The 18,080-nt window shown below is 46.5% G+C and overlaps 2 protein-coding genes across 4 annotated transcripts in view; one reads left to right on the forward strand and one right to left on the reverse strand.

Annotated features, from left to right (window-relative positions):
* Positions 1-13,485, forward strand: part of ZBED4 (zinc finger BED-type containing 4) — a 38,198-nt gene extending 24,713 nt beyond the window's left edge. For both annotated transcript variants that reach the window (XM_074391004.1, XM_039463108.2), the window contains one exon: positions 3,177-13,485. In XM_074391004.1, the coding sequence (XP_074247105.1) occupies positions 3,512-7,021 (3,510 nt within the window). In that variant the 5' untranslated portion in view covers positions 3,177-3,511 and the 3' untranslated portion in view covers positions 7,022-13,485. The remainder of the gene's footprint in view (positions 1-3,176) is intronic.
* Positions 1-18,080, reverse strand: part of ALG12 (ALG12 alpha-1,6-mannosyltransferase) — a 68,642-nt gene that overhangs the window by 22,976 nt on the left and 27,586 nt on the right. The gene's annotated exons all lie outside the window — the stretch shown is intronic.

An 18,080-nucleotide genomic window follows, 5' to 3' on the forward strand; every position in this document is an offset into this window, starting at 1 on the left:
AATAGAGAATCCAGAAATAGATCCACACACATGTGAGCAACCAATTTTCAGCAAAGTTACATGGGCACTTACTGGAGAAAGGATTGTCCTTTCAACAAATGGTGTTGGAGCGGTTAGACAGCCATGCAAAAAAATGAAGTTGAATCCTTCAAAGATCTAAATATAAAAGTATAAAACTTCTGAAAGACAACACAGAAGAAAATCTTTGAATTAGGCAAAGATGTCTTTGGTACAAGCCCAAAAGCACAATCTATAAAAAGCAAATGAGTGAAGTGGACTTCAGCTCAAGTAAAAATTTGTGCTCTTCAAAATACACTATTAAGAGAATTAGAAGACAAGGAGGGCAGATCACCTGAGTTCAGGAGTTCAAGACCAGACTGGCCAACATGGCGAAACCCCGTCTTTAATTAAAAAAAAAAAAGAATTATGCCGGGCGTGGTGGCTCAAGCCTGTAATCCCAGCACTTTGGGAGGCCGAGGCGGGTGGATCACAAGGTCAAGAGATCGAGACCATCCTGGTCAACATGGTGAAACCCCGTCTCTACTAAAAATACAAAAAATTAGCTGGGCATGGTGGCACGTGCCTGTAATCCCAGCTACTCGGGAGGCTGAGGCAGGAGAATCGCCTGAGCCCAGGAGGCGGAGGTTGCGGTGAGCCGAGATCGCGCCATTGCACTCCAGCCTGGGTAACAAGAGCGAAACTCCATCTCAAAAAAAAAAAAAAAAAAAAAAAAAAAAAGAATTAGCTGGGTATCATGGCACACACTTATAATCCCAGCTGCTTGGGAGGCTGAGGCAGGAGAATCCCTTGAACCCAGGAAATGGAGGTTGCGGTTAGCTGAGATTGTGCCACCACACTGCAGCCTGGGCAACAGAGTGATCTGTCTCAAAAGAAATAATTAATTTTCTGATTCATCTATAGAAATACAGTTGTTTTTTAAAGACGGGTCTTACTGTGTTGGCCAGGCTAGAGTGCAGTGGCACAATCATAGCTCACCACAGCCTCAAACTTTGAGGTCCAAATCATCATGCCTCCTCAGCTGTCCAGGTGGCTGAAATATAGGCACACACCACCACACCTGGCTAATTTTGTTCTGTTTGTAAAGACAGAGTTTTACTATGTTAATCAGGCTAGTCTTCAAACTCCTGGCCTTAAGCGATCCTCCCACCTCAGCCTCCCGAGTTCCTGAGTAGCTTGGGACTACAGGCTCACCATACTCGGATTTCGTTTTTGTTTTTTGTAAAGGATAGGGTCTAGCTTTTTTGCCCAGGCCAATCTCAAACTCCTGGCTTCAAGCAATCCTCCCACCTCAGCCCCCCAGAGTGCTAGGATTACAGGCATGAGCCACCACACCTGGCCTATGTTAATTTATTTTTCTTTTTTATCCGTCTGTACTTTGTAGAACTTACTATTGGGAATGCTTTTCAGAAATGACCTACATTTATTTCTAGTGGGAGCTAGCAGTTTTTATTAACATTGGAACACTTTTTAGGGTGACCATACATCTTGCTTTGCCACAGATAGGTTTGGCTTAAACCTGTTTCCCCAGCAGCATTGTTAATAGCTCTCCTTCATGCTTGGAAATGCCCTGGTTTAGAAAATAAATGATGTGGTGACTTCAGTTCCCGGTTCCTGCGTGGTGGAGGAATGTCGGGTTCAGCTCCTCCCTGTGGGGTGACCCATGCTGGCCAGGCTGGGGATGGTACCCCTCCTGCCCACTTGACTTGTGGGGTTCAGCTCCTCCCTATGGGGGTAGGCTGGGGATGGCACCCCTCCTGCCCACTTGCTACTCCCTGTGTCCCTTGGAGAGTTCTCCCACTTTCTGACACCCCCAGAAATACCTTAAAAAGTAAGTTTGTGGCTGGCGCAGCGGCTCATGCCTATAGTCCCAGCACTTTGGGAGGCTGAGTTGGGAGGATGACTTATGCCTGGGAGGTCGAAGCTGCACTCTAGCCTGGGTGACAGTGAAACTGTGTCTCCAAAAAAAAGTTGGTTAAAAGTTTCTAGAGTCTGGTTATATTGTGGAGTATTTATGCTGCCATATTACTGAAAACGCCTTTTTGTTGCTACCTGTTTTTAGTTCCTTGTTAAACTGCTCACCTCCTACCCCGCAACTTCATCGTCATCCAGGCTTCAGCTCAGTTACACCCTCACAGCTCCTGCCCTGTTTTCTCATGTCTTTGTAACACCATGCTCCTTCACTTCCAGCATTCGCCATCGCTGGAATCTCATGGTTCTCGGCCGTCAGGTCCCATGACTGTCCTCTCTGTCATGTTCCAGCACAGAGCAGTGTCACTTGGGAACAAACCATTGAATTGGTGACAGAAGGACTGGCTGGAAAGGGCGTTACACCCACAGGACATCTCTCTTTTTTTTTTTTTTTTTTTTTTAACTGAGACGGAGTTTCGCTTTTGTTGCCCAGGCTGGAGTGCGATGGTGCGGTATTAGCTCATTGCATCTTCCACCTCCCAGGTTCAAGCGATTCTCCTGCCTCAGCCTTGCAGATAGCTAGGATTACAGGCATGCGCCGCCAAGCCCGGCTAATTTTGTGTTTTTAGTAGAGATGGGGTTTCTCCATATTGGTCAGGCTGTTTTCAAACTCCCAACCTCAGATGATCCGCCTGCCTCGGCCTCCCAAGTGCTGGGATGACAGGCGTGAGCCACGGCAGTCTTTCCATTCTTAGATGCAGGAGCCACCATGGTCCTTTTTATATTCAGTTTGTAGTCTGGGTTGATTATGTCGTACGTTAGCTATTTTCAAATGAGTATTTCATGTATTAGGTCTTCTAGCAAGGTAGGGTGAAGTGATTTCAAGGAATTCAGCTTTGCTGTTGTAGCAGCAATGTGTACCTCTCAGGAACTGTTTGAAGGATGAGGGCATAAATTCTAGATGAAACAACCTCTTTCTACCATTCTAGGTTTTAATTCATGTTCACCAATCCTTTATTAATAGGCTACTTGCATGTTATTTCATGTCTCTATTTTTTTGCTTATTTTGCAATTTTAGGGTATTTTCGTTGTGTAAATGGATTGTAGGAAGTCAGGGAACACGTTTTTCTATTCCAGTTTTCCATAATATTTTTTTTCTATACATACTGAAGCTGATGTAGTCATGACGGTAGAGGTTAAAACTGTGTGATGTGGTTCTGTGCTTAACCGGATTTCATCTCTTACAGGTAGCGCACGAGGGCCACGTGTGTGCCTCAAGATGACCAGGCAGATCCTGTTCTCAAGAGCAGAAGCTGGCCTCCACTGCTCACATGGCTGTCTACACCACGAAGTATTTAGTAGCTGGACTCCTGGAGAGCAGTGATCTATGCCCTAAGACAATGAGTTACAGATTCTTTTTTTCAGTAATATTTATGATTAGCCATATTTATAGAAGCATCCAGAAAGATGGAATTAAGATGAGAAAGTGAAGATAATCTACATTCAGGAGCAGAATTGAGCACTTGGATCCGTTATTAACCTGAGATACATGGTGCAGCAGCGGGAGTAGTGATGGTCAGTCATGGAGAGTAACTCACAAACTTGTCCCAGAGAGGACGGTGATTTCGTTTCTGATAAAATAAAGTTTAAGATAGAAGAGGAGGACGATGATGGAATTCCTCCTGACGGTTTGGAAAGAATGGACTGTAAACGCGAGCAGGGCACGAAGCAGACAGATGGCGGCGGGGAGCACACGGGTCTTGGCGGGCCAGGCTGCAGCTGCAAGCCCCCGGGGAAGTGCTTGTCTGCCGAGAGCGAGGACGACTATGGCGCCCTATTCTCCCAGTACAGCAGCACCCTCTATGACGTGGCCATGGAGGCCGTGACCCAGAGCCTTCTTTCCAGCCGGAACATGAGCTCCAGGAAGAAGTCTCCAGCCTGGAAGCATTTTTTTATCTCTCCCCGAGACAGCACTAAAGCAATTTGCATGTACTGTGTGAAGGAGTTCAGCAGAGGCAAAAACGAGAAGGACCTGAGTACCAGTTGTCTCATGAGGCACGTGAGGCGCGCACACCCGACCGTGCTCATTCAGGAAAACGGCAGCATGGCTACCGTGTCCTCCTTCCCCTCTCCCTCGCTCCTGCTTCCGCCGCAGCCCGCAGATGCCGGCGACCTCAGCACCATCCTCTCACCCCTCAAGCTTGTCCAGAAAGCGGCGTCTAAGATCCCATCCCCCGACCGAATCACAGAAGAGTCTGTGTCTGTAGTTTCTTCTGAAGAAATCTCTTCCGACGTGTCCATTTCTGAGAAGTGCGGCAGAGAAGAAGCCCTGCTGGGGTCCTCTCCTCACCTCCCCACACTCCATTACGATGAACCTGCAGAGAACGCAGCAGAGAAGAGCCTTCCACTTCCGAGGAGCACGTCCGGGTCCAGGAGAAGGTCGGCCGTCTGGAAGCACTTCTACCTGTCGCCGCTGGACAGCTCCAAAGCCGTCTGCATTCACTGCATGAACGAGTTCAGCCGGGGGAAGAACGGGAAGGACCTGGGCACCAGCTGCCTCATCAGGCACATGTGGAGGGCACACCGAGCCATCGTGCTGCAGGAGAACGGGGGCGCGGGCATCCCACCGCTCTACTCCACCCCTCCCACCCTGCTGCCTGCCCTGCTGCCGCCCGAGGGGGACCTCAGCTCTGTGTCCTCGTCTCCCGTCAAGCTGGTCAGAGAGTCCCCTTCGGCCTCCTCCTCCCCTGATAGGCTGGCTGAGGACCTGCAGTCTCACTTGAACCCTGGAGATGCGTTGATGGAAGATGCAGCAGTATTCTCGTCCTCTGACGATGTCGGGGAGGCCTCAGCGTCCTCTCCCGAGAAGCAGCAGGCTGACGGGTTGGGTCCTAGATTGTTTGAATCTGGCGCCATCTTCCAGCAGAATAAAAAGGTCATGAAGAGGCTGAAGTCGGAAGTCTGGCATCACTTCTCTCTGGCCCCCACGGACAGCCTCAAGGCTGTATGTCGGTACTGCGGCTGCATCATCAGCCGGGGGAAGAAGGGCGACGTGGGCACCAGCTGCCTGATGAGGCATCTCTACAGGCGCCATCCGGAAGTTGTCGGGAGCCAAAAAGGCTTTCTAGGTGCAAGTCTGGCAAATTCTCCGTATGCCACATTGGCTTCTGCAGAAAGTTCTTCTTCCAAATTGACTGAGTTGCCGACAATGGTCCCAAAAAACAATCAAGTCATGTTTCCTGCTAATAGCAAAAAGACCTCAAAGCTGTGGAATCATTTTTCTGTTTGCTCCGCAGACTCCACAAAAGTCGTGTGCTTGCACTGTGGCCGGACCATCAGCCGGGGGAAGAAGCCGACCAACCTGGGTACCAGCTGTCTCCTGAGACATTTACAGCGTTTCCATAGCAACGTCCTGAAAACCGACGCCTCAGAGACGGCTCGGGCCCCCTCTCCGGACATCCGGGTGCCACTGGGCACAGAACTGTCAGGTGCTTCCTCCTTTGATGACACCAATGAGAAGTTTTATGATTCTCACCCAGTTGCCAAAAAAATCACAAGTCTCATAGCTGAAATGATTGCACTTGACCTCCAGCCATATTCTTTTGTAGACAGTGTTGGCTTTAACAGGCTGCTCGAATACTTGAAACCTCAGTACTCCCTCCCTTCCCCTTCCTACTTCTCCAGGACAGCTATCCCAGGGATGTATGACAATGTGAAACAGATCATCATGTCCCACCTGAAGGAAGCTGAGAGTGGCGTGGTCCACTTCACGTCTGGAATATGGATGAGCAACCAGACCCGGGAGTACCTGACCCTCACAGCCCACTGGGTCTCCTTTGAGTCGTCGGTCCGGCCGCGCTGCGAGGATCACCACTGCTCGGCGCTGCTGGACGTGTCCCAGGTGGACTGCGACTACAGCGGCAGCAGCATCCAGAAGCAGCTGGAGTGCTGCTGGGAAGCCTGGGTGACCTCCACTGGCCTTCAGGTGGGCATCACTGTCACTGACAACCCCAGCATCGGGAAGACGCTGAGCGAGGGGGAGCACTCGAGTGTGCAGTGCTTCAGCCACACGGTGAACCTCATCGTCAGCGAGGCCATCAAGAGCCAGAGGATGGTGCAGAACCTGCTGAGCATCGCCCGCAAGATCTGCGAGCGGGTGCACCGGTCGCCCAAAGCCAAGGAGAAGTTGGCGGAGCTGCAGAGGCAGTATGCGCTGCCGCAGCACCACCTCCTCCAGGACGTCCCGTCCAAGTGGAGCACGTCCTTCCATATGCTGGAGCGGCTCATTGAGCAGAAAAGGGCCATTAACGAGATGTCTGTGGAGTGCAACTTCCGAGAGCTGATCAGCTGCGACCAGTGGGAGGTCATGCAGTCTGTGTGCCGTGCGCTGAAGCCCTTCGAGGCTGCCAGCCGGGAGATGAGCACACAGATGTCCACCCTCAGCCAGGTCATCCCCATGGTGCACATCCTCAACCGGAAGGTGGAGATGCTCTTCCAGGAGACCATGGGCATTGACACCATGCTGCGCGCTCTCAAGGAGGCCATGGTGAGCCGCCTGTCCGCCACCCTCCACGACCCGCGGTACGTCTTTGCCACACTGCTGGACCCTCGCTACAAGGCCTCCCTGTTCACAGAGGAGGAGGTGGAGCAGTACAAGCAGGATCTAATCAGGGAACTTGAACTCATGAATTCTACCTCAGAGGATGCGGCTGCCTCCCACGAGTGTGATGCCGGCTCCCCATCACAAGACTCTGCCGCAGAGGAGAACCTGTGGTCACTGGTGGCCAAGGTAAAGAAAGACCCGAGAGGAACGCTGCCTGAAGACATGGTGCTCGCGTATCTGGAGGAGGAAGTGCTTGAACACAGCTGCGACCCGCTCACCTACTGGAGCCTGAAGAAGGTATCCTGGCCAGGGCTGTCCGCGCTGGCCGTCAGATTCCTGGGCTGCCCCCCAAGCATCGTCCCTTCGGAAAAGCTGTTCAACACGCCCACAGAGAACGGTAGCCTTGGCCAATCCAGGCTCATGATGGAACATTTTGAAAAACTTATCTTTTTGAAAGTGAATCTCCCCTTAATATACTTTCAGTATTGAAACTCACGACAGCACCTCTAGGCCAGAAGCGTGGCTGCCCCAGCGTGAGCAGCCTGCACCGGGGCTGCTGCTTGCTCTGCCCAGGGCCATGCTGACGTCAGACCGGGCACTCTCAGGACCGCCCTCCAGTTCACCAGTGTCTCCACGTGCCTTACCCCTCCTTCAGGCCAGGTTTCGCGGTGTGTTTTTTAAGACATCCACTAGAAATAGGTTGTCCTGTCAACTATGAAATATGATGACTAGATTTTAATTCATAACTGTAAAGTTTTTTAAAGTTTTGGGTTAGTAATTTGTTTTACTAGAACGACAAGATGTAAACAATTTTATTCTGTAGGCTTTTTACTCAATTATGTACAAACCACAAATCAGGTACTGTATTTTAGTTAAGCATTGCTTTAATTGCAGCAGAATAGCTTTTGTGGCTGTCAAATGAAGTCTGTCAATAGGAGGTGGAGGTCAAGCCATCCTGACTGAGCAGTTTTTAACTGCAGGTTCTAAAGTATATCGCGGAGTACAGATAATATTCTGGAAGGTAACTGTTTACTACGACAGAGACGTGGCATTTGGAAACGAAACTTAGATGTTTCATGGAGTTTATTTTGAGAACGTTCCCATTTCAGGTTTCTGCATTCAGGCTTTACATGGTCAGTTAACTCAGAGATACCCCGACTGTTTCTCATCAGCTCTTCTGAAACGTGATCCGTCTGTAACTGTGCTCATCACCTTGCCAGTGCGTTCAATGACACGCTGACGGCAGGTATCCCTGCTGAGACCCCCATGCCTCTGCTTCAGCATCTTCACGCTCTGAAGCTGTCTTTCAAAATGTGTGCACTGACCCCTTGTTTGATCAAATTTGTGTAAATTTTTTTAGAAGAGATGGCTTATTAACAGGGAAGAAGCTTGTTATATTACAGTTGTAAGAATAGCCTTAGGTGTTTAGATTTTTTTTTTTAATGATAGGGAAGATTCAGCCATCGCTGGGATATTTTAGAATCCCAAGGACATCAGAATGAAGTATCGGTTATCAGATTCTTTTAACAATTATGTCTTCAGAGAAAAAAAGATTCATTTTCTCGTTTTAAACCAATTAAATATTCTGGGTTAGACAAATCACTCGTTTGCCTACAACTTTTTAGGAAAGTTGTTGTTTTGTTGAAATACTGTACCTACGCTTAATCTAAATTTGCATCCACTATGTTTTAGTGTATTTATAAACGGTGAACTCAGTTTCTGAAATTAAACTTTTTATTTGCAATTTTCTAGTGCTGGCAGACACTGGCTTTTTATTTTTAGGCTAATAAAACAGGCATATTCTTTGTGGCCCATACTTGTGCAGCATTTGAATTTCCACCTTAACCCCAGACAGGGCTCGGGGGAAGTGGAGGTGTAATTGTTACAACAGCAGTTCCAAGCATGGTAACGGTGGTGACTTTCCAGGTCTCGTGTTGAGGTGGTGCCAGGATGCAGGAGCCAGTGGCCAGCCCGGAGGGTTGTCTTGGCCGCAGGCTCTCCATGTCCTTCCTGATGCCCTCTCACCCGTTTGCTGTGCACTTGTTCCTGTGAGTGCCCAGGATTACTGATTGGGGACAGTGCCTGTGAGGCTGCAGAGGAAGTAGGGTCCATGGCCCACCCATCTTGCCATCGCCAGCAGCTCTAGTCAGTGCCCTCCTGGTGTTGAAGGGGTTGTGCCCAGGATAGGAGGCAGCCACAGTTCTTGTTCAGCTGTGCCACGGCCGGCTTGCAGTCCTGTGTTTCTTAAGATTGTATTTGAAGTGGTAATACCCTTAGAATTTTGGGATATTGAGCTTCATGGATTTTCTCTGTAAAACAAGCCAGCACAACTAACTGTAGCAGAATCAGGTCCACTCAGTCATTCAACTGAGAGGAAGTGCCCTTCTTTCTGCAGGGCCTGGGCTAGTTCCTGGGATGCAGCAGAGATTTCTGTGGACAGTCTCTGGTCTCTCGGAGCAGATCGTCTAGTCCAGGATTGGCAAGCTGCCACATGGGCCAGTCTGGCCCTCTGCCTGTTTTTCTAAGTGAAATTTTCTTGGAATACAGTCACAGCTGTTTTTAATTTTTTTTATTTTTTATTTTTTATTTTGAGACAGAGTTTCGCTCTTGTTACCCAGGCTGGAGTGCAATGGTGCGATCTCAGCTCACCGCAACCTCCGCCTCCTGGGTTCAGGCAATTCTCCTGCCTCAGCCTCCTGAGTAGCTGGGATTACAGGCACGCGCCACCATGCCCAGCTAATTTTTTGTATTTTTAGTAGAGACAGGGTTTCACCATGTTGACCAGGATGGTCTCGATCTCTTGACCTTGTGATCCACCCGCCTCGGCCTCCCAAAGTGCTAGGATCACAGGCTTGAGCCACTGTGCCCGGCCACAGTCGTTTTTTAACATGTTGTCTTGGCTACTTTCAGGCTGTGACATGAGACTAAGTAGTGTGACAGAGACCACAGGCCCACTGAAAGGGCCAAACAGGGCTGAAAATACTGTTTGGCCCTTTCCAGAACAGCAAGTTTGCTGGTCCTTGAGCTAGCCGGCCTTCATGTTTGTTTGTTTTAAGCTTTCAGCCTCATGCTGCTGTATTTTTAGTTGAAGTGTTCTGAGTAACCATGTATAAAAAGGGATTGCAAAGGAGGGCTTGCTTTACTCAACAGAAAATACGGCCCCTCTTGAGTGACACTAGGAGAGTCACACATTCCGCTCATTTGGTTGGTGGACGTTTGTTGAAACCAGGCACTGAGGAAATGGTCAAACTGTGCCATCAGTTGCTGACAGTCCTGCAGGAAGATGGACAAGAGGCCGCGCACTGACAGTCACATGACTCTCACTGTACTTGAATGAGGGGACTGTGGGTGCAACTAGAAACTATGTTTATTATTCTTAGCCATTCCCCCTTGCCTCTCCGTTCAAAACCCTAGTGGTGAGCTGTTTGTTTCCCTGCCTGGAAATTATGTTTTAGGCAAGTTCTTTACTTTCTCAGGTCTGTCTCAGATAATAAAAAGCCCTTTGTATGAGCCTCGGAACTGTCTCTTCAGTGAATGAAATTACCAGTCATTACATGAAGGGACTTTAAAAGGTGTGGAAATATTGAAGTAAAAGATAAAAGCAAAAAATGAAAACTTCATTTCTTGGCTGGGCACAGTGGCTCATGTTTGTAATCCCAGCACTTTGGGAGGCTGAGGTGGGAGGACTGCTTGAGGCCAGGAGTTTAAGAAATTACCCAGGTGTGGTGGTGCATGCCTGTAGTCCCTGCTACTTGGGAAGCAAAGGCAAGATGATCACTTGAGCCCAGGAGTTGGAGGTTGCAGTGAGCTACGATCACACCACTGCACTCCAGCCTGGGCAACAGAGCAAGATCCTGTCTCTTAAAACCACTGCCACCGCCACCAGCACCAACAGACGTTTGTATTTCTCAATGTAAGCTCCATCAAGGTCAAGATACTTTTGTAAGCTATGACGCCAGCCATTTAGTCCATCCCTAAAGAACTCAGGGTGCTGGGAATTTAACCATGTCAGTGCAGCCTTTTTAACATTATTAACTGAAGAGAAAGATGAGTGCCTTTAAGGATTTTTTAAAATGAGGAAGCAAGTCAGGAGTGAAATCGGACTGTAAGGTGGGTGCCTAATGATTTCCCAAAAAAACTACTGAAGAACTGCCATTATTTGATGAGAAGGATGAGCCAGGAGCACTGTCATCATGGAGAAAGACACTGGTGGGGTGTTCCCAGGTGTTTGTTCTTGCTAAAGCTTTGACTAACTTTCTCAAAACACTCTTATAATAAGATGTTATTGTTTTTTGGCCCTCCAGAAAGTCAACAAGCAAAATGCATTCAGCATCCCAAGAATGTTCATGTTGCCATGACCTTAGCTCTTGACTTGTCCACATTTGCCTTGACTGGGCCACTTCCACCTCTTGGTAGCCATTGCTTTGATTGTGGTTTGTCTTCAGGATGGTACTGGTAAAGCCCTGTTCAATCTCCTGTAACAATTCAATGAAATGCTTCAGGGTCTTGATGACACTTGTTTAAAATTTCCATTGAAAGCCCTGCTCTTGTGTGCAGCTGACCTGGGCACAACAGTTTGGGCACCCATTGAGTGGAAGGCTTGCTCAACTTCAGTTTTGAACCCGTTGAAGTGTCTGTGGGCTTGGCTATCTTTTTTGTGCAGTTAATCATCAGTCCTCTTTAATCAAAGCATGAACAAGATGAATGTTTTCCTTGCAAACTGATGTAGATGCTCTGCCACTGTGGTCTTCATCTTCATCATTGTCCCTTCTTAAAACGAGGTGTCTGTGTATATACTGCTGATTTCTTTAGGGCACTGTCCTCATACACTTTTTCGTAAAGAATCAGTGATTTTCACCATTCTTTCACTCAGGGTTCACTGCAGATTTGATGCTTGCTTTTCCTTCAGTTTTAGCAGAATTCATGTTCTGATAGGAGTTCTTTTCAAATTGATGTCTTACTGCCTCAAACCAGATCTACTCAGACATGTTATAACAAGTTAGTTTGAGTTTATTTTTGGTGCAAAAGGATTTTGAAATCCATGAACTTTTTGAAAACCACTCCTGCAATAATAAAACATGGAACTTCATTTAAAGCTAAAATTCCTTTCCCTTCCACTTCTGACTATTGAGGCAGCAACTGGTATTAAACCAAGCCCTTCCCAAGAACTAGCAAGGCCATATAAAATATACTTTTTTTTTTTTTTTTTTTTTTTTTTTTGAGACGGAGTTTCACTCTTGTTACCCAGGCTGGAGTGCAATGGCGCAATCTCAGCTCACTGCAAGCTCTGCCTCCTGGGTTCAAGCAATTCTCCTGCCTCAGCCTCCCGAGTTGGGATTACAGGCAGGCGCCACCACACCCAGCTAATTTTTGTATTTTTAGTAGAGATGGGGTTTCACCATGTTGACCAGGATAGTCTCAATCTCTTGACCTCGTGATCTGCCCGCCTCGGCCTCCCAAAGTGCTGGGATTACAGGCGTGAGTCACCGTGCCCGGCCTAAAATCTATTTTTAAAAAGAGCTTTTTGAAGACATCAGAGAGCAATTAAGACAGGATTTGAGGAAACAAAATCCTAGTGAGCTGAGACTTGGATGGATAAGGGTGAGTCCTGCATTCGCAACATTTCGTATTGGGACATTTGCTGGTGTCCTGCTCTAAGGCCTGAGAGAAGGTGGCAACCAGAGCCCACGTGGTGTCACTGGGCTGGGAGACTGGCAGCAACACACAGCTGTCGTGTTGGCCAGGATGCTGGAGCCTCAGAGAAGGGTGAGTTACCTGCAGGACGCCGGAGCCTCAGAGAAGGGTGAGTTACCTGCAGGACGCCGGAGCCTCAGAGAAGGGTGAGTTACCTGCAGGACGCCGGAGCCTCAGAGAAGGGTGAGTTACCTGCAGGACGCCGGAGCCTCAGAGAAGGGTGAGTTCCCTGCAGGACGCCGGAGCCTCAGAGAAGGGTGAGTTCCCTGCAGGACGCCGGAGCCTCAGAGAAGGGTGAGTTCCCTGCAGGACGCCGGAGCCTCAGAGAAGGGTGTGAGTTCCCTGCAGGACGCCGGAGCCTCAGAGAAGGGTGAGTTACCTGCAGGACGCCGGAGCCTCAGAGAAGGGTGAGTTACCTGCAGGACACTGGAGCCTCAGAGAAGGGTGAGTTACCTGCAGGACGCCGGAGCCTCAGAGAAGGGTGAGTTACCTGCAGGACGCCGGAGCCTCGGAGAAGGGTGTGAGTTCCCTGCAGGATGCCGGAGTCTCGGAGAAGGGTGAGTTACCTGCAGGACGCCGGAGCCTCAGAGAAGGGTGTGAGTTCCCTGCAGGACGCCAGAGCCTCAGAGAAGGGTGAGTTACGTGCAGGACACCAGAGCCTCAGAGAATGGTGAGTTACCTGCAGGACGCCGGAGCCTCAGAGAAGGGTGTGAGTTCCCTGCAGGACGCCAGAGCCTCAGAGAAGGGTGAGTTACGTGCAGGACACCAGAGCCTCAGAGAATGGTGAGTTACCTGCAGGACACCGGTGCCTCTGAGAAGGGGGTGAGTTCTCTGCAGGACTGTGGAGCCTCAGAAAGGGGTGTAAGTGCCCTGCAGGACACTGGAGCCTCGAAGAAGGGTGAGTTACCTGCAGGATGCTGGAGCCTCAGAGAAGGGTGTGAGTTACCTGCAGGACACTAGAGCCTCGGAGACTCTGCAGGATGTCAGAGCCTCGGAGAAGGGTGTGAGTTCCCTGCAGGATGCCGGAGCCTCAGAGAACTGTATGTGCAGCTTACCCTGCAGCAGATATCCATTCCTGGTGGCTGCTTGTGCTCAAGACAGGAGGCTTAGAAACCCAAAGATAGGCCGGGGGTGCTGGCTCACACCTGTAGTCCAAGCACTTTGGAGGCCAAGGTGGGCAGATCACCTGAGGTCAGGAGTTCAAGACCAGCCTGGTGAAACCCCGTCTTAAAAAAAAAAAAAAAAAAAAAAAAAACAAAGATAGCAGCAAAAGCCTGGAAAGCTGAGACATCCTTGGGCAAGGGAAACAAAATGTAGGAATTCAGTGCCTGCCATTGAGAAAACGCTGAGGTTTCCAGGTAAGACTCCTGAAGGGCAAAGTGGAGAGGGCCCAGCCCTCACCAAGTCTGGACGTGGCTTGAGTCATCTCAGCCTTGACTGCATCAGGATGATCTGTGCTGTCCCCTTTCTACCAGAGGAGAACTAAATTTTCTTTCAATGAAAAGATCAGAGCTCCTATAACTTTACAGATAAACAGTTTGACTCTCATAAAAATTGATGAGACACACTGAAAAAAAAAAGGACCAAATGACTGAAAGGAGGTAAAACCATTTATGGTTACTTAGGGCTTTACAATTAACATGTAGTTTATTGAGGTTACTAATTAAAATACTAGGTTTTCTTTAAACATTTAAAGAAATTTCTATTTACAAGTGGAGATTTTTTTTTTTTAATGTACAAGATTTTATTAATGTGCCAGGTACAATTCTAAGTGTCATATGTGTGTGTGTGTGTGTTTTTTAAATTGCATTTTAGGTTTTGGGGTACATGTGAAGAACATGCAAGACTGTTGACTAAGTACACACATGGCAGTGTGATTTGCTGCCTTCCTCCCCTCACCTGTATCTGGCATTTCTCCCCATGCTATCTCTCCCCAACTCCCCACCCCCACTGTCCCTCCCCTATTTCCCCCCAACAGACCCCAGTGTGCAATGCTCCCCTCCCTGTGTCCATGTGTTCTCATTGTTCAACACCCACCTATGAGTGAGAACATGTGGTGTTTGACTTTCTGTTCTTGTGTCAGTTTGCTGAGAATGATGGTTTCCAGGTTCATCCATGTCCCTACAAAGGACACGAGCTCATCATTTTTTATGCCTGCATAGCATTGCATGGTGTATATGTGCTACATTTTCCCTGTCCAGTCTATCATCGATGGGCATTTGGGTTGGTTCCAGGTCTTGGCTATTATAAACAGTGCTGCAGTGAACATTCGTGTGCATGTGTCCTTATAGTAGAATGATTTATAATCCTTTGGATATATACCCAGTAATGGGATTGTTGGGTCAAATGGAATTTCTATTTCTAGGTCTTTGAAGAATTGCCACACTGTCTTCCACAATGGTTGAATTAATTTACACTCCCAACAGTGTAAAAGTTTTCCTATTTCTCCACTTCCTCTCCAGCATCTGTTGTCTACAGATTTTTTAGTGATTGCCATTCTAACTGGCATGAGATGGTATCTCAATGTGGTTTTGACTTGCATTTCTCTAATGACCAGTGATTATGAGCATTTTTTCATATGTTTGTTGGCCTCATGTATATCTTCTTTTGTAAAGTGTCTGTTCATATCCTTTGCCCACTTTTGAATGGGCTTATTTTTTTCTTGTAAATCTGTTTTAGTTCTTTATAGATACTGGATATTAGCCCTTTGTCAGATGGGTAGATTGCAAAAATTTTTTCCCATTCTGTTGATTGCCAAATCACTCTAATGACTGTTTCTTTTGCCATGCAGAAGCTGTGGAGTTTAGTTAGGTCCCATTTGTCTATTTTGGCTTTTGTTGACAATGCTTTTGTTGTTTTGGTCATGAAGTCCTTGCCTATGCCTATGTCCTGAATGGTTTTGCCTAGATTTTCTTCTAGGGTTATGGTGTTAGGTCTTATGGAGTTTTATGGAGTTAGGTTTTATGGAGTTAATTTTAGTGTAAGGTGTCAGGAAGGGGTCCAGTTTCTGCTTTCTGCACATGGCTAGCCAGTTTTCCCAATACCATTTATTAAACAGGGAATCCTTTCCCCATTGCTTTTGTCCGGTTTGTCAAAGATCAGATGGTTGTAGATATGTGGTGTTGCCTCCAAGGCCTCTGTTCTGTTCCATTGGTCTATATCTCTGTTTTGGTACCAGTACCATGCTGTTTTGATTACTGTAGCCTTGTAGTATAGTTTGAAGTCCAGTAGTGTGATGCCTCCTGCTTTGTTCTTTTTGCTTAGAATTGGATTGGCTATGTGGGCTCTCTTTTAATTCCATATGAAGTTTAAGGTGTTTTTTTTCCAGTTCTGTGAAGAAGGTCTTTGGTAGCTTGATGGGGATAGCATTGAATCTGTAAATTACTTTGGGCAGTATGGCCATTTTCATGATACTGATTCTTCTTAACCATGAACATGGAATGTTTCTCCATCTGTTTGTGTCCTCTCTTATTTCATTGAGCACTGGTCTGTAGTTCTCCTTGAAGAGGTCCTTTGAGTTCCTTGTTAGTTGTATTCCTAGGTCTTTTATTCTCTTTGTAGCAATTGTGAATGACAGTTCATTCTTGATTTGGCTCTCTTTAAGTCTATTATTAGTGTATAGGAATGCTTGTGATTTTTGCACATTGATTTTGTGTCCTGAAACTGCTGAAGTTGCTTACCAGTTTCAGGAGATTTTGGCCTGAGACAATGGGGTCTTCTAAACATACAATCATGTCATCTGCAAATAGAGACAATTTGACTTCCTCCTTTCCTATTTGAATACCCTTTATTTCTTTTTCTTGCCTGATTGCTCTGGCTAGAACTTCCAGTACTATATTGAATAGGAGTGGTGAGAGAGGGCATCCTTGTCTTGTGCTAGATTTCAAAGGGAATGCTTCCAGTTTTTGCCCATTCAGTATGATATTGGCTGCTAGTTTGTCATAAATAGCTTTTATTATTTTGAGATACATTCCATCAATACCTAGTTTATTGAGGGTTTTTAGCATAAAGGGCTGTTGAATTTTGTCAAAGGCCTTCTCTGCATCAATTGAGATAATCATGTGGTTTTTGTCTTTGGTTCTGTTTATGTGGTGAATTATGTTTATAGACTTGTGTATGTTGAACCAGCCTTGCATCCCTGGGATGAAGCCTATTTGATCATGGTGGATAAGCTTTTTGATGTGCTGTTGCAATTGCTTTGCCAGTATTTTATTGAAGATTTTTGCATCTATGTTCATCATGGTTATTGGCCTGAAGTTTTCTTTTCTTGTTGAGTGTCTGCCAGGTTTTGGTATCAGGATGATGTTGGTCTCATAAAATGATTTGGGAAGGAGTCCCTCTTTTTGGATTGTTTGGAATAGTTTCAGAAGGAATGGTACCAGCTCCTCTTTGTATGTCTGGTAGAATTCGGCTGTGAACCTATCTGGACCTGGACTTTTTTTGGGTGGTAGGCTCTTAATTGCTGCCTCAACTTCTGCCCTTGTTATTGGTCTATTCAGGGTTTTTGACTTCTTCCTGGTTTAGACTTGGGAGGATGCACATGTACAGGAATTTATCCATTTCTTCCAGGTTTACTAGTTTATGTGTATAGAGTTGTTTGTAATAATCTCTGATGATGGTTTCTATTTCTGTGGAATCTGTGGTGATATCCCCTTGTATCATTTTTTATTGCATCTATTTGATTCTTCTCTCTGTTTTATTAATCTGGCTAGTGGCCTATTTTGTTGATCTTTTGGAAAAACCAGCTCCTGGATTTATTGATTTTTTGAAGGGTTTTTTTGTGTCTCTATTTCCTTCAGTTCTGCTCTGATCTTAGTTATTTCTTGTAGGTTTTGAGTTTTTTTTTTTTTATCTTGCTCCTCTAGCTCTTTCAATTTTGACAATAGGGTGTTGATTTTAGATCTTTCCGTGCTCCTCATGTGGGCATTTATTGCTATATATTTTCCTCTAGACACTGCTTTAAATGTGTCCCAGAGATTCTGGTATGTTGTGTCTTCGTTCTCGTTGGTTTCAAAGAACGTCTTTATTTCTGCCTTCATTTCACTGTTTATCCAGTCAACATTCAAGAGTCAGTTGTTCAGTTTCCATGAAGCTCTGTGGTTCTGAGTTAGTTTCTGAATTCTGAGTTCTAACTTGATTGCACTGTGGTCTGAGAGACTGTTATGATTTCCATTCTTTTGCATTTGCTGAGAAGTGATTTACTTCCAATTATGTGGTCAGTTTTAGAGTAGGTGTGATGTGATGCTGAGAACAATGTATATTCTGTGGATTTGGGGTGGAGAATTCTGTAAATGTCATTAGGTTTTCTTGGTCCAGGTCTGAGTTCAAGTCCTGTATATCCTTGTTAATTTTCTGCCTCATTGATCTGTCTTGTATTGACAATGGAGTGTTAAAGTCTCCCACGATTATTGTGTGGGAGTCTAAGTCTCTCTGTAAGTCATTAAGAACTTACTTTATGTATCTGGCTGCTCCTGTATTGGGCGCATATACATTTAGGATCATTAGCTCTTCTAATCTTTTTACCATTATGTAATGTCCTTCTTTGTCTCTTTTGATTTTTGTTGGTTTAAAGTCTGTTTTATCAGAGATGAGAATTGCAACTCCTGCTTTTTTTTGCTCTCAATTTGCTTGGTAAGTCTTCCTCCATCCCTTTATTTTGAGGCTTTGTGTATTCCTTGCATATGAGATGGGTTTCCTGGATACAGCACACTGATGGGTTTTGGCTTTTTATCCAATTTGCCAGTCTGTGTCTTTTGATTGGGGCGTTTAGCCCATTTACATTTAGGGTTAATATTGTTATGTGTGAATTTGAGCCTGCCATTTTGATGTTTGCTGGCTGTATTGCCCATTAGTT

The sequence above is a fragment of the Saimiri boliviensis genome, chromosome 21 (genome assembly GCF_048565385.1).
Source record: "Saimiri boliviensis isolate mSaiBol1 chromosome 21, mSaiBol1.pri, whole genome shotgun sequence".
NCBI classification, from domain to species: Eukaryota; Metazoa; Chordata; class Mammalia; order Primates; family Cebidae; genus Saimiri; species Saimiri boliviensis.